This window comes from Lathamus discolor, chromosome 4, assembly GCF_037157495.1.
Source record: "Lathamus discolor isolate bLatDis1 chromosome 4, bLatDis1.hap1, whole genome shotgun sequence".
NCBI lineage: Eukaryota > Metazoa > Chordata > Aves > Psittaciformes > Psittacidae > Lathamus > Lathamus discolor.
The window spans coordinates 32,873,147-32,898,497 of record NC_088887.1 but is presented as its reverse complement, the minus strand read 5'-3'; the positions used below and the strand labels follow the sequence as shown (position 1 = coordinate 32,898,497).

Below are 25,351 nucleotides of genomic sequence, written 5' to 3'. Positions count from 1 at the left end.
TTTCAATTAAAAACTCAAAATTATCTGTTATGCCTCCAACTTTTACTTTCATATTTTTAAGTCTGTTTCAATGTATCTGATATTTACATATTATAGTATAATTATACCTACCATACCATGGCTTGGAGTAGGTTAATTGCATAGGAAGATTTACTATGTTTACATTTTTTCTTAAATTACTCTTTTTTTAAAAAGCACAGTAAAGAGTCTGAGGACAAATTATTCAACTGTTTATCATACATAAGACTGCATGACTATAATACAAAGGGCTTGTCTTTTCATTTAACGTTACAATATACACAGCAAGTCCGGACTAGATCTTACAATCTGAACACAGGTATTTAACCTTTTCCATGCTGTTTATGTTTACAATGCACAGAAGTCCTGTAACCAAACTGTGTAGTAAAGCACACAAAACTGGACTGTAACATAACACAGTATGCAGAAGCACTGGATTTTATGATTTCTTCTTTATGCAGATTTTCTTTTTAACTGCTTTATTTTTTGGCGCTTGCTAAGGTGTGGCAACCCGCGCACACAGAAATTACCCAGATATCATGTTACCCTTATATTCCTAGACAGCAGTAAGTACTGGATTCCTTTTTATATTGCTAAACTCAGCATCCTGTTTCTAAGGTGACAGCCTTCCAAATCCTGTAAACTTCTCTGAATTACCGAGTTAAAAAATAAAACCAAAAATGAAACAAAAAAAAATAATTCATCCACAGGGTTGACATGTCAATACAATTAAAAAAAAAAAAGAAAAAAAAAAATTGCTCGATTAAAAACAAAAATTATGATGTACAAGGAAAAAAATGGTTAATCCCAAGTATTCATTCCCATTCACATGGTAGTCAGCTGCTGCATTGCCACTGTAAGTATAAAAAATTCCACCTTTTAGACTGAAAGAATGACTTCGCCGCATGGAACTGACCAGTCTGAACTCTGAATTTTCTGCTAAATTAACTTTTAGAAGGGCTTACTGGCAGAGGTAGATCACTGCTTCTGTAATATATAATGGGCAAAGAATGTTAATCTGGGATGGGCAATCAATGAATTACCCTTCTTTCAAATGTTTTCCACGGAGCTTTTACTTTTCATCCAAACATATCTCTGAATGGGCCCACAAATTTTGCAACTGCCAAGCTGACTGTGTTATATTAAGGCAGCATTACCCAAAAATTAGGCACCTGTTAAATACAGCCTGCTAACCTCAGGTCTCACGTGAGCGTTTTGCTTTACTCAGACTATTATTTTGGACCTGTTCATGCAATCAACGTCTTGCCTTCAAGTTTACAATTATGTTAATAAGGAATACAAGAATCAACTGCTGGTTTCATAGCTTCTGGATCTAGTGTCCCTTTTACCTTCAGAAGCCTGAACACATTTATAATGTAACAGATGTTATAGTCTTGAAGTAGATGTCAATCTATTATGTTCAGTACACAGATTGCTGTAAATGTATTGGCTATGAATTCAACAACAGTTCCAGTTTTGTTTAAGCAATAGTACAGCCATAATTTTCAACTGACATTTAAAAATGGTCTAGTTACACCTTGTGTCAAAGTGCAGAACTGCTACATTATTGGTTACAGACATCTATGTGCTATAAAAACAGCTTTGGTACAATAAATTATCAAAAAAGAAAATAAATTTTTGTAAAATTCACAGCATAATTGTGAGGCAAAAAAGCAGTCACATAAAATTCTGCATTTTTAAAAATGTTCAGGATGAACAGAAGACGTCTTTGTGCAGAAGTAATGGTGGAGAAACCACGTGCCGAGAAAAAGCAAAAGAAAAAAGTAAAAAGCAGGAAGGGACACAGTTGTAGCTATTTCCATCAAACGCAAACCACTACTCCTGTGACCTTCAACCAATAAGGAAGTCAACTTTATGACACACGCAAAGTGACCTTGCAATACCTTACAATAAGTGGGTCACAAAAGTCTATTTTAAAAGAAAGGCCTCTTGAATTACCCATTCTCTGTGTTTTCAGCATTAAGGACTGTCTGCAAAAGCATGTCCAAAAGTGATTGCATCTGAAATGGTAGGCTCTTCTAACTTAAGAGTCCAAATCCATAAGGCCAAAGGTTATCCCAAAGACCACCACTTAGACCTCCCCAGGACTGGCCAGGACCGACCCGTTGATTGCTTCTCAGTGCACCTCAGTTATGAAACCAGTCATATTTCAATACTAACTGACTGTGGTCTCCCAAAATATGAGACCCACAGAATCCCATTACAATTGCTGCTTTGATCCTCAGTAGATTCAGAAAAGGAGAGTTCTGATCACCGCCACTTAGCATGCTCAATGTGCCTTACAAACTCCATTACAACCGTCCCTTTTTACAGCTGAAGAATATATATTTGTGTAATCTGAAGGTCCCTCTTTCTTACAGTACTGCATTTCTGTGCCCATGTTTGTCTGGGGAACTAAAAAAAATATATATATATTACTCACTCCCCTCCCACCCAAAAACTTCAAAGGGCCTTTTTATAAATCATGTGCAATGCCTTTAAAAAGAAACTAGTTTGGAACTACAACTACCATTTGAACAATAACCCCTGTTGAATGAGCCCAAAAAAAAAAAAAAAAAAACCCTCCCCAAAAAACCAAACTATGACTATGTTGTGGCAGTTTAAAATGGGGGAAGCAAAAAGTGAACACCACTAAGCTACCCATTAATGTGGGTCCAGACATGGCTCTTAAAAAAGAAAAACAACCAAAAAAAAGAACAAAAAAACCAAACAAAAAAGTCAAAACAAAACAAAACAAAAAAAAAAACCCAACAAAAAAAAAAACTTCATTGTCCCTTTGCAATCTTTTCAAGTTTAAAAAAATAGTCAGCTTTGCCCTCCTGTAGCGGTTCAGTGAGTTTATCTCCTTCTGATTCAAGCAGCTTTGCACTTTGTTTTTGGAAAAACACCACTTCTATAAAAACACACAAGAAACAAACTTAGTTTCAGTTTAGTCACGAGCTAGCCACAGGACTTTGCTGAACACAAACTCCTGTCATGGGAGACTCTTCTCTATCAATTCCTTGCCTCATTGCAAGGTGTCCTTCAGTCATGTAATGAGCAGGACCTGTATTAGCAGAAAACTGGTATGTTGGATGTCCAGCTATGCCAGTTTCTTGGCGCGGATTAGAGTAGACTGTTAAATTCATGTCCATAGCTCCATTTTGTCCAAAGTCCAAGGTATTAGCAGCCACTGGGCGGTTCTGATAGGCCTGATTGCCTTGGTTACCAGTAGAGGAGGAAGATGTAGAGGAAGAAGTAGTTGAGGAAGACAGGGATGTCATGGAGTGGTGACTGTGGCCCACCTCCATAGAATCCTGGGTGGAGGAGCTGTTTGTTGGAGAATTGTAGACTCTCGGCCTGGTCCGGCTACCCAAGGCTTGCTGTCCATGATGGTGGTGGTGGTGGTGGTGATGGTGGTGGTGGTGAGCGCTATTTCCGTGATGATGATGTAATGCATTCTGTTGTTGAGGGGTTACATGGAAGGTGGTTTCTTGAACTGGATGGTTTTCAACAGTGACCTGTGTAGGAGCTTCAGTGGCTGTCCAACCAATTGGAGGAGGAAACTGTTGTCGAACCTATGTTAATAAGCAAAATAAAAATTAAAATGCTTACTTGAATCTGTCAATTCGCAATATATGAGATATTAAATTACTGATGCTTATGCTAACTTTTTAAAAAGTTAAAAAAACTTGTAGCTGCAGAACTATTCTAGAAGTGGAAGCACGCAGTTACAAAGAGTCTCTAATACACTTTTCTAAATATACCTTAAGAAAAATGAGTTCACTTTCTGAATGTTTTTTTTTTTTAACAGTTTAAGTAAGTGCAATATGTGACCTTACTGTGAAAGCCACAGAAGCAGCTCTACATAACAGTAGTAATAAACAACATAATATTTGTACAACCCTTAGAACAGTAAGGCCCTGATGTCTGACTCGGGTCTCTGGATACAATGAGCATACTAAGCTAAATTAGCATGTTGTAGTTCGTATCTTGAATGGTGTCAACAGCATTCGAGGAGTACTACTCACGCCTCTGGAAGAACACAGGTGATTAAAGATTCCTAGCTACACACAAATTTGTTGCATAAACTAAACTGTCGACTTAGGGACAATTTATATTTGTATCCATTCTGTACTAAAATAAAAATATTACTGAATTATTCGCAGTTAATGAGTTGCTGCTTCTTTCCAACAGGTACTGAACAAACTCTAGTCCATCAACGATAATGTTGGTGAAGTACCCAAACACCATAAAATAGAATTAAGAACTCCAGCAGGAGTCCACTGAAGTACAAGCTTGTTCTCCACTGGGATGGAAGATGCATAGTTCTGTGTACCCTTACACCCTGTGTAAAGTGAAGCACTGACAGCTCCCATCTGACTTACTGCTATTAATACAAAACCTTCACTGCTACAGAATCTCTGAAAGCCTTTACAGCTACCTGCAGTAAAGTGACTGACCTAACATACAAACAACTACACAAGAGCTAGTTCTGTCTAAATGAGTTCAATCTTGAAATGAAAGCCTTACTTAATTTATAGGGATTTAATACTTTAATAGTCTCAGAAAAGTCATACAAACCAAACAGACAAAAGCTTTACTTAACCATACCTGTGGGCTGTGTGTTTCACAGTCCATAGCTTGAACAGCAGCAGTGAAGTGTCCACCACTATGTCGATGCTGGTGTGTGGGGTCTGACCGTGCCCTTCCACTGTTGCTTGTTCCAGAAGATCCACCTACAAAATCACAACATGCACAATAACTAAAGAGACAAAAACCTTAAAAGTAAGCTGCAGAACAGTGACAGTATGAAAATACATAAACTGTTTCAAGGTAAAAATACAAGACCTATAATAACCATTCACATTTTGGCTCATCTATTTTTTTACTTTTTGTTGGAGCAGTTACCTGTTCCAGCCGATTAAAGTAACTGATGAGCATGGATGACGTATTTGGTTTTCAACCAAAAAAAGAGAGAATATTTATCTGAAAAAGACTCCTTAGATGTGATTAACCAAAATAATTTTGTTATCCGTTAATGTGAAAAATGTACCTGAGCTTGAAGATGTACTAGAGGTGGTTCCTGAAGACTGTGACTGCTCCATGGCAGGACTAGTAGACACACTGTTACTTGTGTTTGTACCTTCGTCTGCTGTTTTCTTAAAGAAACTATGCTGTAGGGCATAATAAGGTTGAATTCGTGTCTTAGGGTCATAATCAAGCATCCTTAAGATGAGGTCTTTGAACTTCAAGTAGTCAGCTACAGTATGACCCGATTCTCCAGCACGGCGCCCACCCGGTCCTCCTGTTTCAACTCCTAGTATATTGTGAAGTTTACGAGTTCCTGGTGGTTTGTATTCCTGTTGGGAAGTTAGAAATTGCTTGAAGTCAATTTATATATTAAGCCTTGGATGTGCACAGTTTAAACATGCCATAAAAGGAAGTCAAATAAAAGTAAGAAACTATTCAACACTACTGAATGTGTTATTTCATCAATCTGTCTTACAATGTGGAACAATGATAACAATAAAGCTGCATTTTCAGTAAGACAAGATGTAAAGCAAAGTAACATCTCACTTTTTTTATTATTATTAATTTTATTTGCAGAAACTGCCAATATTATCGTCCTAGTTATGTAACCTACCCTTTTTCCATCTTTGGTCTTCTTCAAGTTCCAAGTGCTATCTGGCAACTTCTCAAAGAACTTTCTTGCTTTTGGTGCTTGGTCGAGGATGTGAGTAGGTGGTATCCCCAGAACTTCCACTATCTTATTCATTTGATCCACCTGTTCCAAATAAAGAAATTTTGTGAGGAACATGTAACAGAGCTGAGCAGTGTGACAGAGTGAGATTCTCATCACACAGGAAGCACATGGAAAAAAAAACCCAGACAAGTTCTAAATTAACTGTGAGTTTAAAAAAAAGCCATTGTCTACAAAGCAAATTCATGTATAAGGAGTAAGCCCAGAAACAGAGTATTATTAACAGGCAACTTAGAGTTCTGACAAAAGACACTGTTGTCACTGATGCTTATTCATTTTAGAATTACTAGACTTCCCTAATTTATGCATTACAATTAAACAGATGAAACTCATGATGAGAATGAACAAAAACAACAACAAAATCTAATTACTTGTACCATAACATAGCTGCATACCTCATTTGCCCCGCTAAAAAGAGGCTCTCCAGTGTGCATCTCAACTAAAATACACCCAAGGGACCACATATCAATTGCAAGATCGTAAGGCATTCCCAGTAGCACCTCTGGTGATCGATAAAAACGACTCTGGATATATTGGTATATCTGAAATAAAAGCATATAAAGGTAATAAATAGCATCCAAAGAGCACTATTATGATTATGCATTACAAAATAGAACTACTATGAAATATATTTTTGGTGTAGGGAAAGCCAAGGTATCAGTGATACAAAAAAGCATCTAGATATTACATTAATAAAAATACGAAAAATGCTAGTTAGCTAATTCTTACTAATAATAACAGTTCACAGTGTCTTCACCCTCCCAAGTAAAAAAGTGCAGATTCACTCGTGATGTCAGTATTTTACATTTTAGGGTTGATCAGTGTAACCTCATGCAATCATAGATAATCGTACAAAATTTTTCTCTGCTATCACCCTAAGAAAAACTATTCCACAAGCCACGAATCATGTAACACTTCAGACAAAACTGACAGTAAAAGATCAAAAGCCAGGATTCAGATGTGATGAAATGAGATGAAATTATCAGGTGATTCTAGCAACTAGAAAACACCACATCGGAAAAAGCAACCCCTCCACCGCTGCTTAGTTACCCTGCTCATTTCACATGACACATAATTCTATCTTGATTTTAAACTTGTAGACTGGCTTAAATGTAGGTACACCAAAAAAACACACCAAAAAACCCCAACAACCCCAAACCAAAAAAAAAAAAAGCCCCAAACCAACCAACCAACCACAAAAACAAGGGGAGACGGGGGTGGAAGAAACAACCCCACCCAAATCCAAATCCTTAACAACCCCACCCAAATCCTTAACAAAAAGGAACCAAACAAAAAACACCCAACAGAACTGGCTATGCTGGACAGATTCTCATAGCTCAAATAAAAGCATGTACTCATCTTCAAAGTACATGAACAACATGACACAATTACAAATTTTTGGTCAACTATTTAGTAATACAGATCTATCCCAATATGAAGAACTGCTGACAGAAAATTATTTGGCCCTTTGTCCTGGAAATGCTTTTCCCATATGCATCTTTACTCATACTAATACCACCACTAAACTCAATTTAGTCTTTCCGCAGTTGCTGAAGTGTTTGTAAAAATGGGTTAGTAACCAGTTATCTTTAAAAGCCAGCTACTGCACTGTCTCAACCCTCAAATATCTCTAAGGCACACTAAATGCTAAAGTGGGAGGAGCAATATCTTATGAAGAAAAAAAAAATAATTTATTTAATAGCACTGCAGACTTCTACAATCAAGTGCTGATGCATTCTGCACTAACATAGCATAAAAATATAACCAAGAAGAAAAGAAAGATGGGAAGTTTATCACTATGGTGAAGGTTTAACTACTATGGAACTAAAACTCATATTTAAGGCTCCTGTGGATTGTTGATGTCTAAAACCATAGGTAAATATTACCTGTATTTCACAGGTAATTTCTAGGATTATTACAGTAATTACCTGTAAATTACCCATCTATATGATTTTTTTTCATATGTATCCAACAGTAGTATAAATAGAAACTTTGCTAATACTCACCCTCTGTCCAAGTTGACACGAACTGCCAAAATCAACAATCTTGATAGCGCTTCGTTTGGGGTTACAGAGCAGTATATTCTCAGGTTTTAGGTCACAGTGAATGATACTAAGTTCAGGAGTCGCCAGAAAAAGCAGTGCAGTGCACATCTGCTGTGCAAATTTTCGTGTCAGGTTCAGTGAGACACCTCTGAAGTTGGTGTTCCGCAACAGATCATACAGATTGTAGGACAGCATTTCAAAGACTAAGCAGAGATGGTTTCGGAACACGAAGTGGCGCTTCAAATGTACTTTAAAAAGGGGAAGAAAATAATTAACACATATCCTGTGTGTACTAATTACAACACAATGCTTAAATATTTTAATCAATATGTAAGAAGCTGACCTGTAAGATAATATACTGTTACTTTTTTTTCCTGGATCTATGGTTATTTACAAAATATTGCTCCCATGCCTGAAGTGCAGGGGGACATTTTAAACATCTGAAGTGTCCTCAAGTGTACCTCAGGAAAGCTACATTAACCAAAGAATTACTCAAAAGACAGAAGTACTATTTTTTCAAAATAAGCTATCACTCCCCTATTAGAAAAGGCCAATGCATCTTTGGGTAAATAAAAATATCAGCAAAAAAGACAAGAAGTGCAAACTGTGTAACGCAACCTTTGTCACAACGCTTTTGATCTTTTTCAAGGGAGAATTCATTTTTCCATCTTCCTAAAGCTAAAACTGTATTCAAGTCAAAGCTGACTAGAACGAAGTGCACATACAGAGGTATTCTCAACAGTAAAGCAGATATCGTACTTCAGACTGAATTATTTATTTGGAATTTCCCTTATGTTTATAGAGAAAATATTTGTTGGATTCATTTAAAATATACTGAAATTACTGCAACTTGTATGCTGTGACTTCAATTGATTACTTCAATTAATAAAACTGATCAATATCTACGGGCATTATATTCATTTCAATCAAGCAAAATCTCAGTTTATAAAAGCAACCAATCCAGTCCAAATCCACTCTGTTTTTTCCACAAAATAGGTGAAAAATTCACCACATGAATCTGTTTAAAGGCAAGCAGGATTTACTAGTCTGTCAGTCATTCAGGTTGGTTGCCACAAAAAACCTACAACTGAAATAGGAAAAATACTTTGGCTCTCAGATAAAAAGCAACACATTCTCCTTTTTGTTATAATAAAATCTTGAACCAGTATTGGCACAATGAGGATTCAGACTTTCAGTTGAGGTTATTACTTGGTGTCCTATGCCAGTTCTTTATGAGTCCCTTAGAACTTCCTTCTAACAGTACAATCTGCTTCCAGCCTGATGCCAGTTCCTTCAATACCTCATTGTCTAGACCTTCTGTATTTTCTCATCTTTGTCATAATTCCACTATCCTCCTACCATGAAAGCACCAGCACCTTTTCTTGTGGTCTTCCTACACTTGATTCCAGTACCTCCCTACACCACCTAAGCTTGCTGGAATCACTGCTTACTCCAACTGATTTGTAACTACCAGCATGCTTCTGGCCAGGTAGTACCACTTGCAGCTGCCACAAAGCTCAGACAGCCTGGATACGAGCTGAACTTGCCATATCTTCCCTTCAATGAAGACATGAAATTTGAACATTTCTCCTCCACTCTGCCATACATTTTCACAAAACTTTAAGACCTTAATGCATTCTTACACTTGTGTTAGGTTTAGTCTGAAGGAGACCAGTCCAGTTTGAAGGTACTGAAGATCTGAGGTAAGTGTAAGCAATTGAATTCATGTTCCTAAAAATCAAGCTACAATGTATTTAACCATGTTCTCTCTGAAATCTATACTTTACATTACACAGTATATTGAAATACTTGCAATGCTTTCAGCCTTATTCAGCTTTTCGTAGCATCATGTATCTGAAAGACTAGGAGAAGGTGAACTGTCCATATGTCCCACTGGTAACTTACTTTTTACATCAATATGCTGCATGCTTCAATTAAGTCTTGTTGCAAAAGTATGTTTATAAACAACTGTCCCTATGGTTAGATACATCTTCCAGTGAAGTGCCTGGAGATCTCAGTTTTCCATGATCAGTATTTGCACAACATGCAGTACAAGGTATTTACTAAAAACATTATCTACTTCGGATTTTTGATCTTTACTGATGCTGTCATGTTCACTAATACAGTATTAACTGAAAGGAAAACTATTCAAATATACCCTAACAGACTTGGAAATCAGCTTGAAACAAGTCTAAAACACCAACCTAAGCAAAGGCAATATTTATCATTCCTCCACTGTTCAAAATTATACTTTCCCCCCTCGTCCCTCCCTTTGCTTTTTCAGCACTGCTATGTAAAGCCATCCTGCCTTAACTGACAGAGGGAGATTATATGATGTTTTCGTCCATTTCATTTTAACTGATATTACAAACAGAATCTCTAACAATTTAAACTTCCAAGAGCTCATTTGATGAAGTTGTAGTGTCTTTACTTGCTGTGTATTCTTATGAAACTGGTCATGACTTTAATGTTCCTAAAACACCTTTCCAACACAGTATGCTGTCAACTTCAGATTTTAAGCAAACATGTTATTAATAAATGCAAGTTAAAAATACCTTAAAAATTTCTACACTGAATACATAAATGTATTGTGAACATATTTTATAAAACCAGTTAAAATTCAACTGAATACTCATCAGATAACTTAGTATCTATGTATATTAACATTATTTCAAAGGTTTCTTTCTATATTATAGAAAGAAAAAACAGTAATGCAATACATATATTCAAATCAGAAAGCAGAGCTGTTCATATTTCAGCTTCTACAAACTAAAGAATGCTTAAAACCAGTTTCGTTTTCCTTAATAACTTTTTCATATTTCTCCATCTCTCTTTACAACATGCTGTTGCGGTCCTTCCAACATCTCTTTTCCAAATTCTCCACTCCAGAGCATGGAAAGGATTTCGTAAACTTTTACATGAACTGACTTAATTTCATCATTATAATAAAGTTCACCTAGCAGTATAATAGTAAGTCAAGGGAATACCATTTACAGGAACTATCAAAATTATAAGCTTCAAAGTATTTTCTGAGCTCTGAATTCCAAATCTTAACATTTACACAAGTCTTATCTTAGTTCTGTTATACAAAAATTTGAGATTTTTAATACATACACTCAAAACATAATTAAGCTAGCCATAAAACTACTGTATGACACTAATTTATGTTCAATATGCATGCTTTTATCCATGACAGTTCTGAGATAATGATAAAATATATTCAAAGTAGTGAAAGTGATTGCAACTACCACAGATCACAGCTTCTGTGGAAAAGCCAGTCCACAGCAACTTCTTCAGGTGTCCATATCAATAACTGGAAAAAGAAAATACTATAGAAGATCTCAAAGCTACAAAGTAACAAGTCTGTTACCACAAATAATTTTATGTATTTCTCTTCTGGATCTTGTCCTGTTGCAAAGCAAACTAGAAAATTTGCACCAAATATATATTAATGATTTTAAAAGTTATATTATTCGTTTTGTTTCTTTAGCACCAGAAGCATCTTACACTATACAGCAATACTAAAATACGCATAATTGAATAAAAATTAAAAATTCAGAACTATTCAAATACCTATATAGTACTTCATCTCTGTGTCATGTTTGTTCATAAGCTCAAGCAGTCGCACTTCAATCTGGGCTTGGTTTAAGAAAGCCTTCTTGTTTTTTATTATTTTGATAGCCACCCACTCCTGTTCTACTCGATCATAAGCCTTTACAACCTGAAAGAGAAAAGTCAAACATATCAGTAAAATCTCACCAGTTTTCAAAATACAGCAAAACTCACTCTCTAAACTTTCTTCACTTTCTGAATTCAGAGAAAATAGTTTTAGAACTTTTGTTCTTGCCAACTAAATTACTTTTATTTCTTCTCCTACTTGATACTACAATAAAGCCACAATAAATGACATGATTATTACCGCAGTGATGTCACAAAACAGAACTGAGGCTCCAATGAGCTTCACTGAGGCAAGCATTATATCCAAACGCAATTATCAAACAAATACTGTAAAATGAGTGGCAAAATCTGAGAAAAACTAACAAAAGCAACAAAAGAGAAGTTTTATCCTGCTTCCAGCCTTTTTCTCAAGCATTGGCTACAGCTACCAACAGTCAAAATAAATGCTAATAAGTAACATTTATAGTAGGTAATCCCTAGCACTAGGCTATTGTTTTAATTTAAACCCCCAAACCAAACAGCTAAAAACATGAACTGATAGCAAAAGGCTGAGGAGTTGCTCACTGCAAAATGAGTTACCAGATGTACATAACAAAGTATATTCAAACGTTACCTGCAATAACAAGAACCAGCACAAACTGTGTCTCGAGCAGGCGCTTGGTGTAATAGGATTAAGAGTTTGATTTCAAAATGAACAGGAATATCACTTCAAATGAAGTGCATATTATGATTCACATGAATTATAGGTTGCTCAGCTGATACACATTACCTGTCCAAAGGATCCTTTGCCTATTAAAGAGTCAATTTCGTAACGATCCATCCACTTCTCCCCATTTTTTACAATATAGTCATAGTTGTCATCATCATAGCCATCATTGTAAACTTTTCTCTCCTTTTTGTGACTGGAATCTTCTCCTTGGCCCTGTTGATGCCGCCGTTTTTTTTTTGCATAGTAAACCTAAATGTGAAAGTACATTACTTAAGAGCACTTTTTAGAACATTGTTACAATAAAGAATAGGATAAGCTTTCATAATTATCATACTTAATCCTGTGATTTTAATATGTAACTTTTACTACTGGAAAAACAATCAATCTTCTCCTGCTACCTGTCTATTTGAACTCAAGTCATAATACCAAAGCAAAGTCCTGATGAATAATTTTAAAACTCAGAAAGGAGATCTAAACACATGTACTAGAAACACTGATCCCTACAGTTCACAGGTGCAAAAAGAAAAGATACATATATACACAGCAAAATTAAAAACTATTAGTAGCCTAGAAACAAGAATTATCAGTTGCTTTTCCACAAGACTGGCAAAGAAGTATTCCAAGGACATCAGTAGTCACTGCAGAAATTCCTTCAAGTTCCCTACAATTTCCAAGGGGTTAGCAATTGTATTAACCATGTAATTTTTATACTTATTTGCCAGCAATATTTAATTAAATAATTCGGGATATTTAACTTTCATATTTTTCTTACAAGTCCTTAGACACATTCATAAAGGCATGAGCTAGAAGGGTATTTCCTTATCATGCAACAGAAAAGCTCAGTATTTGTTTATAAAACAAGGGAAAACAAATTCGAGGATGAGATATTTCCTATGTGCTGGACAGAAAGCAGGATCATGATGACATCAGTGATCTCCAATGAGATGTGAACAACAGAGAGAAAGCTTGATTTCCCTTATCTCTTCGTGAGATAATAAACAGAAAATATACTTAGTAATGTATTGTAAGCAAAACTTTCATATCAATACACATTACAAAGACAGCTGGAGCCATTACCTCATTAATATGCTTGTATGTTTTGATCAAATCTACGGAGAGCTTCCTCAAGGGAGCAGTGGCTGGATCTCGGAAAGTTTGGGGCATCCGCCTCTGTAATATGACCATTATCATAACTTAGAATAACAAGTTAGGAATTTAAGGATATAATTATTACACTAAATTGTGATATTCCTCACAGAAATTACCTATTTCATAGCAACATTTTTTCTTCAAGCTAACATTAAAAAAATACTGGAATCAAAAGAAATGAAGTTATTTTTTAATATATTTAATTAATAAAGTAAAAAAGAAAGAAATCCCAAGACTTCTATCTCTCCTCCCGTTATGCATAACAGGCTTAGTCCCAATAAATAGTTTTTCTCTTGGTTAAAATACAACTCTTTTGTTGAGAATCTTGCTGGCATTACTCCTCCATCTCACGACTGATACATGAATTGTAACCATATTTCATGTATAGCTGCATTAAAACCACGAACAGAAGTTAACAGTAATAACTACTGCAGAACCACGGCATTTTGCCACATCTAAACCGTCTAAAATTCAAAACCAAATCACCTCAGATCTACCATGCTCTATAACATCCAGGCCTAAATCTAAATCTAAAACCCAAAGAAAATGTGACGAAATCTAAAGAATGAACATGAGCACCATACCTACTTTTGAAGTTCTAAAACACCCCTGAAAAAGTAGTTATGTTCCTCATCTGTGTTTCCTACAACTGACTATGTTGGCAGAAAATATCTTCAATAGCATGCTATTTTTTTAATTGGTTTCCTGAAGAAACAAGACTCATGTGTGATAAAATCACTAGCGTGCTTCTTTTTCTTTGCACACATATGCCATGTAAATTCTGCATCTACCAAGCAACTTCTATTCCTCTCTTAAGATTTGTTTGAAATCTCAGAAGATAAAGCTCCTGGAAAGATAGTTCCAAGTGGCAAGCTGGAGGTGAGCAACAGACCCAGTAAAGAGAAGGCAGGAAAAACTAACTCATGAACCATTTCACTTGGCTAAAGCTAACTATCTGCTCAGTGGACGCTTTACTTAGCAGCACAGCTGTAGCACCAGACAAGCTCTATCAACTCCTCTATCTCTATCCCAGTGTCAGGGATGGGGTGGCAGGGATGGGGAGCTAGAAGATAAGAGGTAAGGCTAGTGTTACTGGTCCTCTAGCCTACATCTCTATTCCTTCTCTTCCCAATAACAGAAAACCACTGGGTTAGTTTAAGCAATTCCACTGGAAAAAAGCTTATTTCATTCACTATGAGGGTGGTGAGACACTGGAACAGATTGCCCAGAGAAGCTGTTGCTGCCCTACCTTTGGCAGTGCTCAAGGCCAGGTTGGACAGGGCTTGGAACAACCTGGTCTAGTGGAAGGTGTCCCTGCCCATGGCAGGGGTTTGGAACTAGATGATCTTTAAGGTCCCTTCCAACCCAAACCATGCTATGATTGTTATGCATGGTAAAACAACTTCTATTTCTTTACTCGCTACTAAGAGGGTTAGGTGACCAAGCACCACCACATTCTGCCTTACAGCTCTCATCTCACACCATCAAATATGCTGACGCTCATAATTCTTCACTTCTAAATGCTTCACCTTTCTGCTGCCTCCTGCTACAGCTAAATACTGACATGCAACCTTCTGCAAAGCTGAGGAAAGATCATGAACCATCACCAAAAACAACGAAACTGAGTTTTATATCACTATTGCTTAACCAATAAATCAACCAGAAAAGTGTAACCGCTCCTCTGCCTTTTATGGTATTAATTAATATGCACAAAAGTGTCTGTGCAAACACCTTTCTTTTTTTCTTTTTTCCCCTTAATGACCGATTAACAAGATCGCATTGAAGTGATCCAAAGTAGTTCTTACAAATAGAAGCGACAAGAGTTTCTGCTTCTGAAATTGGACCTGGACTCAGGTACCCAAGCAACTATACTAGAAAGCTAAGCTCATGCTCTCCTCCAGTGGAAGCACAGACCAACATGGGGGTAAAAACGTAAAGCAGCGAGCGAGGCAGAGGATGAAAAAGTGACAGAGCTAAAGACAGAGGAGGAAGGCAAGACGGTTGCAGTCAGTTTACTGCATCTGTGTGAAGCTGAGACTCCCAACAGGTACAAAGCTGAATGCTCCCGGGAAGCAGCAATTCAAAGCTTTGATGCACCCCTCTCCAAATACACACAAAACACTCTTACACCCCTGCAAAACTGCTAACTTGTGGTCTTTTTGATCAAGAAATGCCTCTCAGAGACAATGCAATACAGTTAAACTTCCCTCTGGGAATTCTAACCCAAGTCATGCTCTAGGTGTTTGCTCCTATCAAATCACCTTTGGATGTGCCCACTACTGTCAATTTCCCCCAAACACGTTTACCAAATTTATTTAATTTTATTATTACAAGCATAACCATTTTGTAAACATCAGGGAAATCTGTTTTAAAGTTTCCTAAACAAACTAATTGACCTTTACAAAACATTTTTGTTTCTTCTTTCATGCCATCTATAAAACAAATGTGAACCATTAAACAATTCATACCTAAATGTGGTCGCTTTTAGTTCTCTCCCAAAGCACTTAACAGCATCTAGTCCTAATCCCAGCTGTCACTGTTACAGGCTTTTCAAATGCACATATTTCCCTTAAATTTCTTAATCTGATTTAAAGAGATTATTGGGACACTGGCAGATTTTGCTGGTAGAAGAAACCATGCTGTGGTGTACCAATACCGGGAGGGACCAGTCTCCATCCTAGGCTGACATGACCAGCACAGCATGTCTGTTACACAGGCTAAAAGTTTCCAGGAAAGACTCTCAAGTGTGGAAGAACTCCATCGCTCAGATCAACTATCCAGACATCAGGCTGCTATGAATTGGAAATGGAATTTGTAGGACAAGCATTCATATTTATTTCCCAATTTATAAGTGAAATTTGCCTGCCTACTTAAGAAAAAAACCCCAACATTCTTATTTAAACTCTGAAATAAGCAGCCCAGTTAAAAACAAAATGAAAAAAGAAAAAAAAAATCTAATCTGTTTCTGTTCCCTAATCATAAATACTCAAAGTTCTGCAGGCTGTCCCTATGTTGCTTGCAGCCAGCACCTTATTTGAAAACTGTGCTTTTAATTGCTCATACAGACAGACACACTTTTCTGAGGACACACTTTATAACCTGTACTAACTTTTCAAACAGGTACTATTTTGGTCTCCTGGGTTCATAAAGTTTTGGGAGGGAGCAAAGAGAAAACTGACCTCTCCTTCCTCCCCCTGTTATATCACAAAATTTGTAACATTCTCTTGATTTTCCCAAGATCCTTTAGAAGCCTCTTGTTCCTTTCTTCCAGATGGAAGACTATGGAACAAAGTGGTCATTATCCATTTTATACATTAACACTCTAAAATTGTTTATCACTGGGGTAATACTGATTTCCCTCTTGGCTTCAAAGAAAGCTCAACCACAATAGAGGAATTAAAAAGGGGGGGAGGGTGGGGAAATTGGAAGAAAAATCCTACTGCACAAGCTTCAGTCTCTATCTGGTGGCCAGAGAGCAACACTGCAACCTCAGATCTTCCTAATATGCTTGTATTTCAAAAGTGAGACAAGAAACTACTTTCCTTACAATTATTTATGTCAGTAAATACCCATCACATTCTGACCAGTTCACACTTAGGCCTCAGTGGAAACAGCTCAGTTACCTGGGATGGTACCATGATGAAGATTATGAGTGAAGAATGGAAATTTCATTTTCTTACCTATTAACCAAACACACAAGACATAGGGCTGAGAAGCAACCTGTAACTAGCCTAAACAAAGAAGAATCTAATAAAGAGAAAAAAGAGCAATCGAAAGGCCACTCAATACATTAGAGACAAAATGTGTTTTAAGGGAACTATGACTTTAATTCAGGTGTATTATTTTAAGTAGCACTGTCTTTGAGGTTTAATGAGTGAAGAAACAGACAACATATCTTTGGATATGCACTTTGTTACCTAAAAACCAGATGACACTGTTCCTTACTAAATGCATTTTACTTTGTTTACAGGAAATTCTAAGCACATATATATTCTGTTAATGGAATGCTTTAATTCAGGTTTTAGTTTTAAAAAGAAAGATCTATCCCCATCTACATTCATTAAAAACAAAAATGAGAAATTCTGCTTGCATATAGTACATGTCCCATTTTACAAACAGAATAAATCAAAGATTTTAGCAAAAATCCAGTTGTAATAATCTACTTAATAGACTCCCATATTGAAGAAATAAATGGACCAAACACATCTCCTATGCCCCTTGCTATTCAAAAACCTTCTTGCATCACAATAATACAGGACAGGAAGTCAACACTCATCCCATATGGTGGTGAGCAGCCACATAATAGATGATGTCTCCAGAGGGTCAACAAAACAGATGTTTAGTTTCTATAACCACAAGCCACAGTAACACTTCTCATAATACACAGTAAACTTCAGATTTTTAGAAAAATGGCCAAAGAGAAAAAAGCATATGTGCCAGAGAACAAAACAAGATAAATCCAGGACTATTCTTCACTAACTGTTCTCAGAGCCAGAACTGCATGGAGGTAGGGACAGAATTTCAGTTCAATTACTTTAATCACTGCCTGTGTTATATGAGTATTTCCCTCCTATCTCAGCTTCCTTCCCCAAATAAATAAGGTTGCTGAATAAAAGTAAGAAATAGGGAAGTTTAAAATTACATAAATAAATAAAAATAGCAAGAAAAGAAGGGTCATCTGCCAAGATTTCATCCTATCTGTTTCAGCCTAATCATTTTAAAAAGGAGTAGTGGAGAGTAAGACAAAGGGAGTGAAAAATCCCACTCCGAAATTCTTATTTCCAGAGGATAAACATATTTTTCTAAAATATATCCAAAACAGATGGAAAGTGAAAGAAATACTTTTACTGAAACGAACTGCATGCTCACATTCACTGCAGACGCTAGTGAAGTCTGACCATCACTAATAATAATCCTGCTGATTAGATAGCTGAAGTAACTGAAGGATCTGCTACTGCCTGCTAGAACACACTAACTTTGCAATCAATAAAATCTCCGCCCAGCATCTGGTCAGAAAAACCTAGAATTCTGCAGGTGATAAAGGATCTTAGATACATATAGAGAGACAGATGTTCAGCAGTCAGCCTGACTTTAAAATTCCAGGTACTTTGTGAAAGCTAAATTGTTGGAATTTGTTACCAAAATCTGGCCAGGAATCTCACCTCAACTTTTTTATCAAGTAAATCAATTCTCTAGTCCTTTGTACTTAACAAAAGTTTCAGGCAGTCTGAGCTTCCATGATGAAGAAAAACATTAGCACAGCCCAAAAGAAATACTTGTTTGAAGTTCTGAAAACTTTTAAGCTCTTATCTCACATTCGCATCAGGCCACGCTGAACTCTCAAGATGCAACCAGTTGAAACTGGACAAAGAAATATTAGTTTGTTACTGCTAAAGGAGAAAGGTCCCACAGATCTCGTCTTTTCTGCTCACTCCAGGATGGATGCTCTTACTGCTTTCCTGAAACTGTCTGACACTCATCAGAGAGGTAAGACCACACAACCAAGAGCAAGACCCCATTCTAGCAGCAGGCCTGACACTTTGTGAACCACAGATTTAAAGTAAACACAATCCAACGGTTTTCAGGAAACAAAAGCCTTAAGCCTAACTACTGAAGAAAAAATAATAAAAAAGGATGGAGCTGGAAGTTTTTAACTGTAATTTAAGACCTCATAAATATGTGAAAAACAAAGCAATCTGGCCAGCTTTGAAGTATCTTCCCAATATTTGTTCCTTGCCAATGATGAGATGGAGGGTTTGGTGACTGTAGCCATAAAGCAATAGGTGCAAAAAAAGATTATGTAAATAATATTTTAAGGGTAATGTGTAATATAAATACACATAATTTATACAACTTTAATATAAATTGGCATTACTGTTTCCCAACCTTTAATCAGCATCTGTGAATGATTCATAAAACACCAGAATATGGTCTGCAAACCATTACAAATAAAAAACCCAAGCAGGACAGAACAGGAATAAAAACAATAAATTAACATTCAAGGCCTTGCTTCCCCATTATTTGGTTATGAATGAAAATCATTAGAGGAACTTGAACAAGACAATACTTCCCCAAAAAGGGACTCAGTCCTCAGTAAAAAGAAAGCCACAAAAATAACCTGAACAAACATACTATGTCAGATCATCTCTGCTATTTATCAAAATGACATTGTTTACAGAAAATGCTGCTGTTCTACATGCTAAAACTTAACAGCTACTCTTAGCAACTGACAAGCAGTATCCTTGTGCATCTTGCCGCAGCCTAAAGAAATTTACTTTCAGAGAGGAACTACGTGCTATCTATTCTTTCTATAAAACTTCGGCATCCCAAAAGCTGACATTTCATCCTGGCTTTTATTTTCAAGCAATTAAATTCTGCCTGGATTTGGACAAAATACTTTGTTTCAAAGTTCAGCAAATATAACGAATGAGAAAGTAACTTTTGTAGCATTTGTATTCTCAGCTCCTTCGATGAAAGATCCACCCTAAAATACGTCAAGTTATTAAACAGGGGGGAGTCTACTGAACGATGGAATATTGAGGAGAGGGCTGGCTTTCCCAGCCAAAGGCAGCTTGCCGAGGCAGAGCACCGCCTTGCAGAGAGGCAGGCAATGCAGTGCGGCACTCTGGCCGGCAGATGGTGGCTGGAGCTCGGGAAAGAATTCTGCCTGGCGTTCCCAGCATAATCATAGCCGAGCCTGGGAGCCTCCCAGCCGGTTTCACTGACCCACCATCCGGCCACTAAATCGACAAGGAGCACTCTCAGGAGCAAAAGGGGATGGCGACTCGCTATTTATCAACTGTTGGACGCTTGCACCTAAATGGGCTACTTCTACACTGTGGAAACCGGTGGCAGCAAAGATGACCCTATGGTCTAAGTTGCTGATGACCAGCACTGCATTAGGAAATCTGGGAAACTGAAGCTCAGAGACCTAACGGCTTGTTTGTTTGGATGCAAGGCACTGCATTAAAAAGACCTACCCTTTAAGAATTATACTTCTTGTATCCACCAAAAGTCACCTTTTTCTTCCTCCCATTCTTCATGGCTGTATCAGATCAATCTAACAAGCTTTCTACCAACAGACATTCAGCCTATTCTTTTTTGCTGCCCCAGTAATAAATATGATCTTAAACCATATGTATTTGAAAATACAAGACTATGTCACTTTATGTGACTGAAGAGAGGCTGCCATCACTAAAAGTTTAGTCTGACACTAAAAGCTTTAGAAAACAGACAAGCACACAGCAGAAAGAGCTACTGGTAAGGAGGTTCCAACAGAGGAATAAACCAACTGTATGAGGACAGTTCAGAAGGTGATCTCTGCGAGAATTTCTCAGAATTGACATATACAGAACAGAATTGCTTTTATCAAGGACAAGCTGCAGCACATGCAAGGCAATACCCTGAATAAAAAGGATTCCTGTAGAAATGTCATAAAGAAAGAATCTGTAAGATGTATGTATCATTTAAACATGAAAACCTAGACGGTATGCAGATTACAGCTGGAGCAGAAGGTAAGATGGTAGTCCACAGCAATGGAGAAATAGAACAGAGAACAAAGCCTTCAACAATAGAGGGTCATGTCTTTCATAAGAAGAAAAATTTTAAGAGTTATGTTTTAATCAAGATGAACTAGAGCTGACAAAAGGGCTATTGAAAGAGAAAGAATAAGTTTTTGCAGAGACAAGGACTAGAGCAGATGATCTGACTTTCTACCATAGGGATGTTAGCTGTATTTGGTTTTGCAGATCAGACTAACCAGTGCAAAGGCAAAAAGCCATTGAGACTCCTCAGAGAGGCTCATACAGAACCTCCATATCAACCTGGAGAACTCTTTATGGGCCTTGCTGGTGGGAAAAGCACAATAACGCAAAGAAGGAAAGAGTCCCAAAAAGCAAGTTGTCAGAAGACTTCAAAAAGTTGACCACTGTCAAAGTCAGGGGTCCTTGAAAGCAGCTCACAAAGGATAAAGGAGTAACAATTCTAAGCTGCTTAAGCAGAGAACTATTAAGACTGCAATGCAATTACAGTAAAATAAGATGACAGAATAATGCAGAAAAAACAGAACTGGTAAAGACTTAGGTGCGAAGACAGCTTGAATGGCATTATCAAGGTGGCCAGCTGATCATTACTTCATATGGGTAACTTCCCAGATCCAACTACAGCTTTTTCCATGCATTTATATCCTCATTTCAGTGGGCTGCCTTCTTTGGTCAAAAACTCTTGGCTATTTTCCAAAAACTGTTCTTCAGCTTTCTATTATTCAGCTACCATTTCAAAGCCATTGTGACAACAAACAGCAACTGATGGCGTTATGTTCTGTAAGTGCCCTGATTTTGCTGTTTGGTTTAAAAACATGAACAACTAAGCACTGATGTACACTAAAGCTCACAAATACGATCCCAGATCATAGTGCTCAGATAAGCACCTTGAAGGGTTTAAGGAACACAGTAACTTTCCTTAACTGGCTGACACCCTAACCACATTGTGGAGGTTATGGGGAACCTTTAACCTAAAAAAAAGTCACACAAAATACCTCTGTAGATTTCTCAAGCTAAATACCATTATATATGAGCAGATTTACTCTTCCTACTGAGTGGCTGTCATGAAAGTAAAAACCATTTTTTGTCAGCCTTCACAGAGCCCTCCCTAGTCATTACAGATCTCCAAATCCTAGTATCAAATATCCTGGCACTTAGCTTGACCATTCTCATCCTCTCTAATCCTTCCCTCTTTCTGCATAAGTGCCCTCCTACAGAGCAATACCAACAGAGTATCTCTTGGTGGTACTGTAGATTTATCTACTGAAGCCATCTTGAATACAAGGAACAGACTGAATCTGCTAGCAGCAAAAGGCATCACACTCCATCCTCTTTAAGTGGAACATGCCTTATCATCCCGCACCAAATTTTGAAGCTGTGACTTAGAGAATTCTGAATTTTAAGGTTTGAAACATATCTGAATTTATGTCTCCACAACTGGGCTATGCCATTTTTAAGGAAGCAATAGAATAATCTCTTACACAGGACAATACTACTTCGGCAGATCTCTCAACAAAAAAGCAGTACAGAAGAAACACTAATCTTGACAGCTCAAAAGCATCCATGATCAGCATAATCCCTGTGTTCATTTTACCTCTTCGCGATACTAAGTAGTAAATTAGTAGTAGCAAAACCCCAATGATCACATAGCTTTAGATTTTGTTTTTTCTTTCAAATGAAGCATATCTTTCTTAATAAGACGTCTTTCATGCAAACCTCTCTGTTCCAAATACACTAAACAGTGATTCTGCTTTAAAACACTGTCCATTAGAATAAGTAATAAACAATCACATTCTAACATCAAACAATCCTAAAAGAAAAAGCAACCTAACAAAGAAATAATTAAAACTCTCTTTCCAACTTTCCATTTGGATTACCTTTCTCCCCTCTCACTTAATAAATGTTAGAAGTAGAATAATCACAATAAATATGTACCAGAAACTTTTTCATACACCTATCCTTGAAGAGTCACGACTTACTTAGTTAAAAAAAAAAACAAAACCAAAATAACACAAAAATCCAAAACCAAACACAAAAAAACACACTGAAGCAAACCATAAAAAATAAATGCCCTGTTCCTGTAACTTATGAGTATACAATATATTTAGAAAAAGAAGTATTACATCTAGAATTACTTTTTTTGTTATCACTTACCTGGTTTGTTAACGTTAGAGGTTGCTGAATCTGGTCAGCATACGATAAGGCAGAAACCTGTTGGTCATTTATGTTCTGCTGACGACGATCACTGTACTGCTGATGCGAATGGGACATCTGTCCAGCCATCTGAAGGCCAGCAGCATGGAATGAAAACGATGGTGCAAGCCGAACAGATGAAGGTTTGCATGCTGAAGTCTCTCCTCCTGCAAAGACAAGGTGAGTTTTTAATGCAGTCAATGACTTGAAAATACCTACCTCAGTTAGTCTCCCTCTCCTAGCCTACAGAGCTTATAAACACTAATAGTTTTACTGTTTCAATATACACAAGAGTTTTCATACACAACAAATACAGAAATCACCCTCATGTAATTATTACCTAGCTGAAATGCTTCTTCAAGGGGCAATGGGTGTAAACTGGAACATAGGAAGTTCCACGTTAACATCAGGAAGAACTTCTTTACTGTAAGAGTGACAGAGCACTGGAACAGGTTGCCCAGGGGGGTTGTGGAGTCTCCTACACTGGAGATATTCAAGGCCCGCCTGGACAAGTTCCTGTGTGATGTACTGTAGGTTACCCTGCTCTTGCAGGGGGGTTGGACTAGATGATCTTTTGAGGTCCCTTCCAACCCTTGGGATTCTGTGATTCTGTGATTCCCATTTCATTATGATTAATTATTTATTAATCATTAATTCCTATTTGTCTCTTTCCGAACATCTGTGTCATAACTCAGAATTTGTTAGGGGTTATTTTCAAAGATACAAATTTTGTGCACAGATTCCATGAAAGCCAGAAAACACACGCAAGTTCTGCCTTTTAAGGTTGCTCAGAGCAACTTTTTGGACTGCCTGTACCAAAAGGGAAAAAAAGCTAGAGCCCAGCCTCAACAGCTCATCTTCCCTGGCCTCAGATTTTTATGTCTTCCAACAAACCGCTTAGCTCACTAGTCTACACTGCCTACATTTTTAACTTCCACCCTTCTTCCAACACACACTGTACTCAGCTTCTTGACGTCTACTGCTGAGTTTATCAAGCTATAGGTAGCAAACACTGTAACTTGAATAAATTTTTTTGGGGGAAAGTGAAATTAGACTGCAAGAAGTAACTGCAAAGCAAGAGACAAATAAAACACTTGTCTCAAGTTGCAGAAGAATGGCAAACCATATAGCTAAAGTACTAGACTCCATAACATCCTGAAAAATGCCAAATTCCACAGGCAAAGAATCTGACACTAACTGGGACAGATCCTGCACCTCTCAGCTCTTGTTTCAGACATCCGTCAGATGACATTTCATTGGTTCATAGGCTACTTGTATCTTCATTTTTCCTCTAACAATGGAGGACAGAGTAAAGTACAATTTGTTTTTCTTTGCTCACTAATGAAGGTTCAGCACATTCTACATTTAACACACATCCTTTCGGTTTCTGATGACTGTTCCAAAGGAATGACATTCTCTACATGGTTTCATGTTGGTACAACATAGAAGACAAGCCACAAGGCACACTGCACCCAGCATCACCACTGAAAGAATACATGTGGAATCAGAAGCTGAAATCTGGAAGAATAATTACTGTTGAAGACTGAATTTAGAAGCAAGATGTAAAAAAATCACGCACCTAACCAAGCAAGGGAAATCCCGATTTCCCTTACAATGTAAATCTTGCAAGAAAATATAATCAGCAGAAAAAAGTATATAAATACCACCCATCAATTAGACGTTTGACTTTTCATTATTATGTTAAGAGGGCTGAAGTAAAAATGTATGATAAATACCCACTGACAGACCACTGTATTTTACTCCACAGTCACAATTCGATACTTCTGAAAGACGAGCAGAACAAGCTACTCCAGAAAATGAACTAGTTACCCACAAGCACCCACTTATTTTCACAATATTTCATTAGATCTTCAAACATTTTACTTAAGAGTAAAAAAATAAAGGGGGAAGGGGTATGGACAGAAAACCCAAACCCAAACCTTCATGAAGTAACTATGACAGATAAAAACTTTCTTGTGTGTGCATTTTGGTGCCTCTGGTGACACGATGAAGTATCCAGATGACCTTACAAGTGGAAAACAAAAATCCTGACCTAAACCCCTTATAAACTAAGTCAACTTAACACTGCACAGAAAATTACTCTAACTCTTCTGTAAAGCATCCATTAAAAACTGCTTTGTGATTTTGAACACAAATACAGATCCTACTAAGTTCTGAAACTGTCCTCTAATATTTAAAGATACAGTGAAAATATCAGTTAAATGTCTGAGTGTAAACTTTTAAAAATACTTGC

General features: G+C 37.1%; 1 protein-coding gene across 2 annotated transcripts in view; it reads right to left on the bottom strand.

Annotated features, from left to right (window-relative positions):
- Positions 1 to 209: 209 nt before the first annotated feature.
- The window catches only part of DYRK1A (dual specificity tyrosine phosphorylation regulated kinase 1A), an 85,655-nt gene continuing 60,513 nt past the window's right edge, over positions 210 to 25,351 (bottom strand). For both annotated transcript variants that reach the window (XM_065676948.1, XM_065676947.1), the window contains exons 3-12: positions 23,059 to 23,264; positions 13,292 to 13,384; positions 12,275 to 12,463; positions 11,401 to 11,548; positions 7,789 to 8,075; positions 6,178 to 6,324; positions 5,666 to 5,806; positions 5,075 to 5,381; positions 4,633 to 4,757; positions 210 to 3,596 (exon numbers count right to left, since the gene is read on the bottom strand). In XM_065676948.1, the coding sequence (XP_065533020.1) occupies positions 2,973 to 3,596; positions 4,633 to 4,757; positions 5,075 to 5,381; positions 5,666 to 5,806; positions 6,178 to 6,324; positions 7,789 to 8,075; positions 11,401 to 11,548; positions 12,275 to 12,463; positions 13,292 to 13,384; positions 23,059 to 23,264 (2,267 nt within the window). In that variant the 3' untranslated portion in view covers positions 210 to 2,972. The remainder of the gene's footprint in view (positions 3,597 to 4,632; positions 4,758 to 5,074; positions 5,382 to 5,665; positions 5,807 to 6,177; positions 6,325 to 7,788; positions 8,076 to 11,400; positions 11,549 to 12,274; positions 12,464 to 13,291; positions 13,385 to 23,058; positions 23,265 to 25,351) is intronic.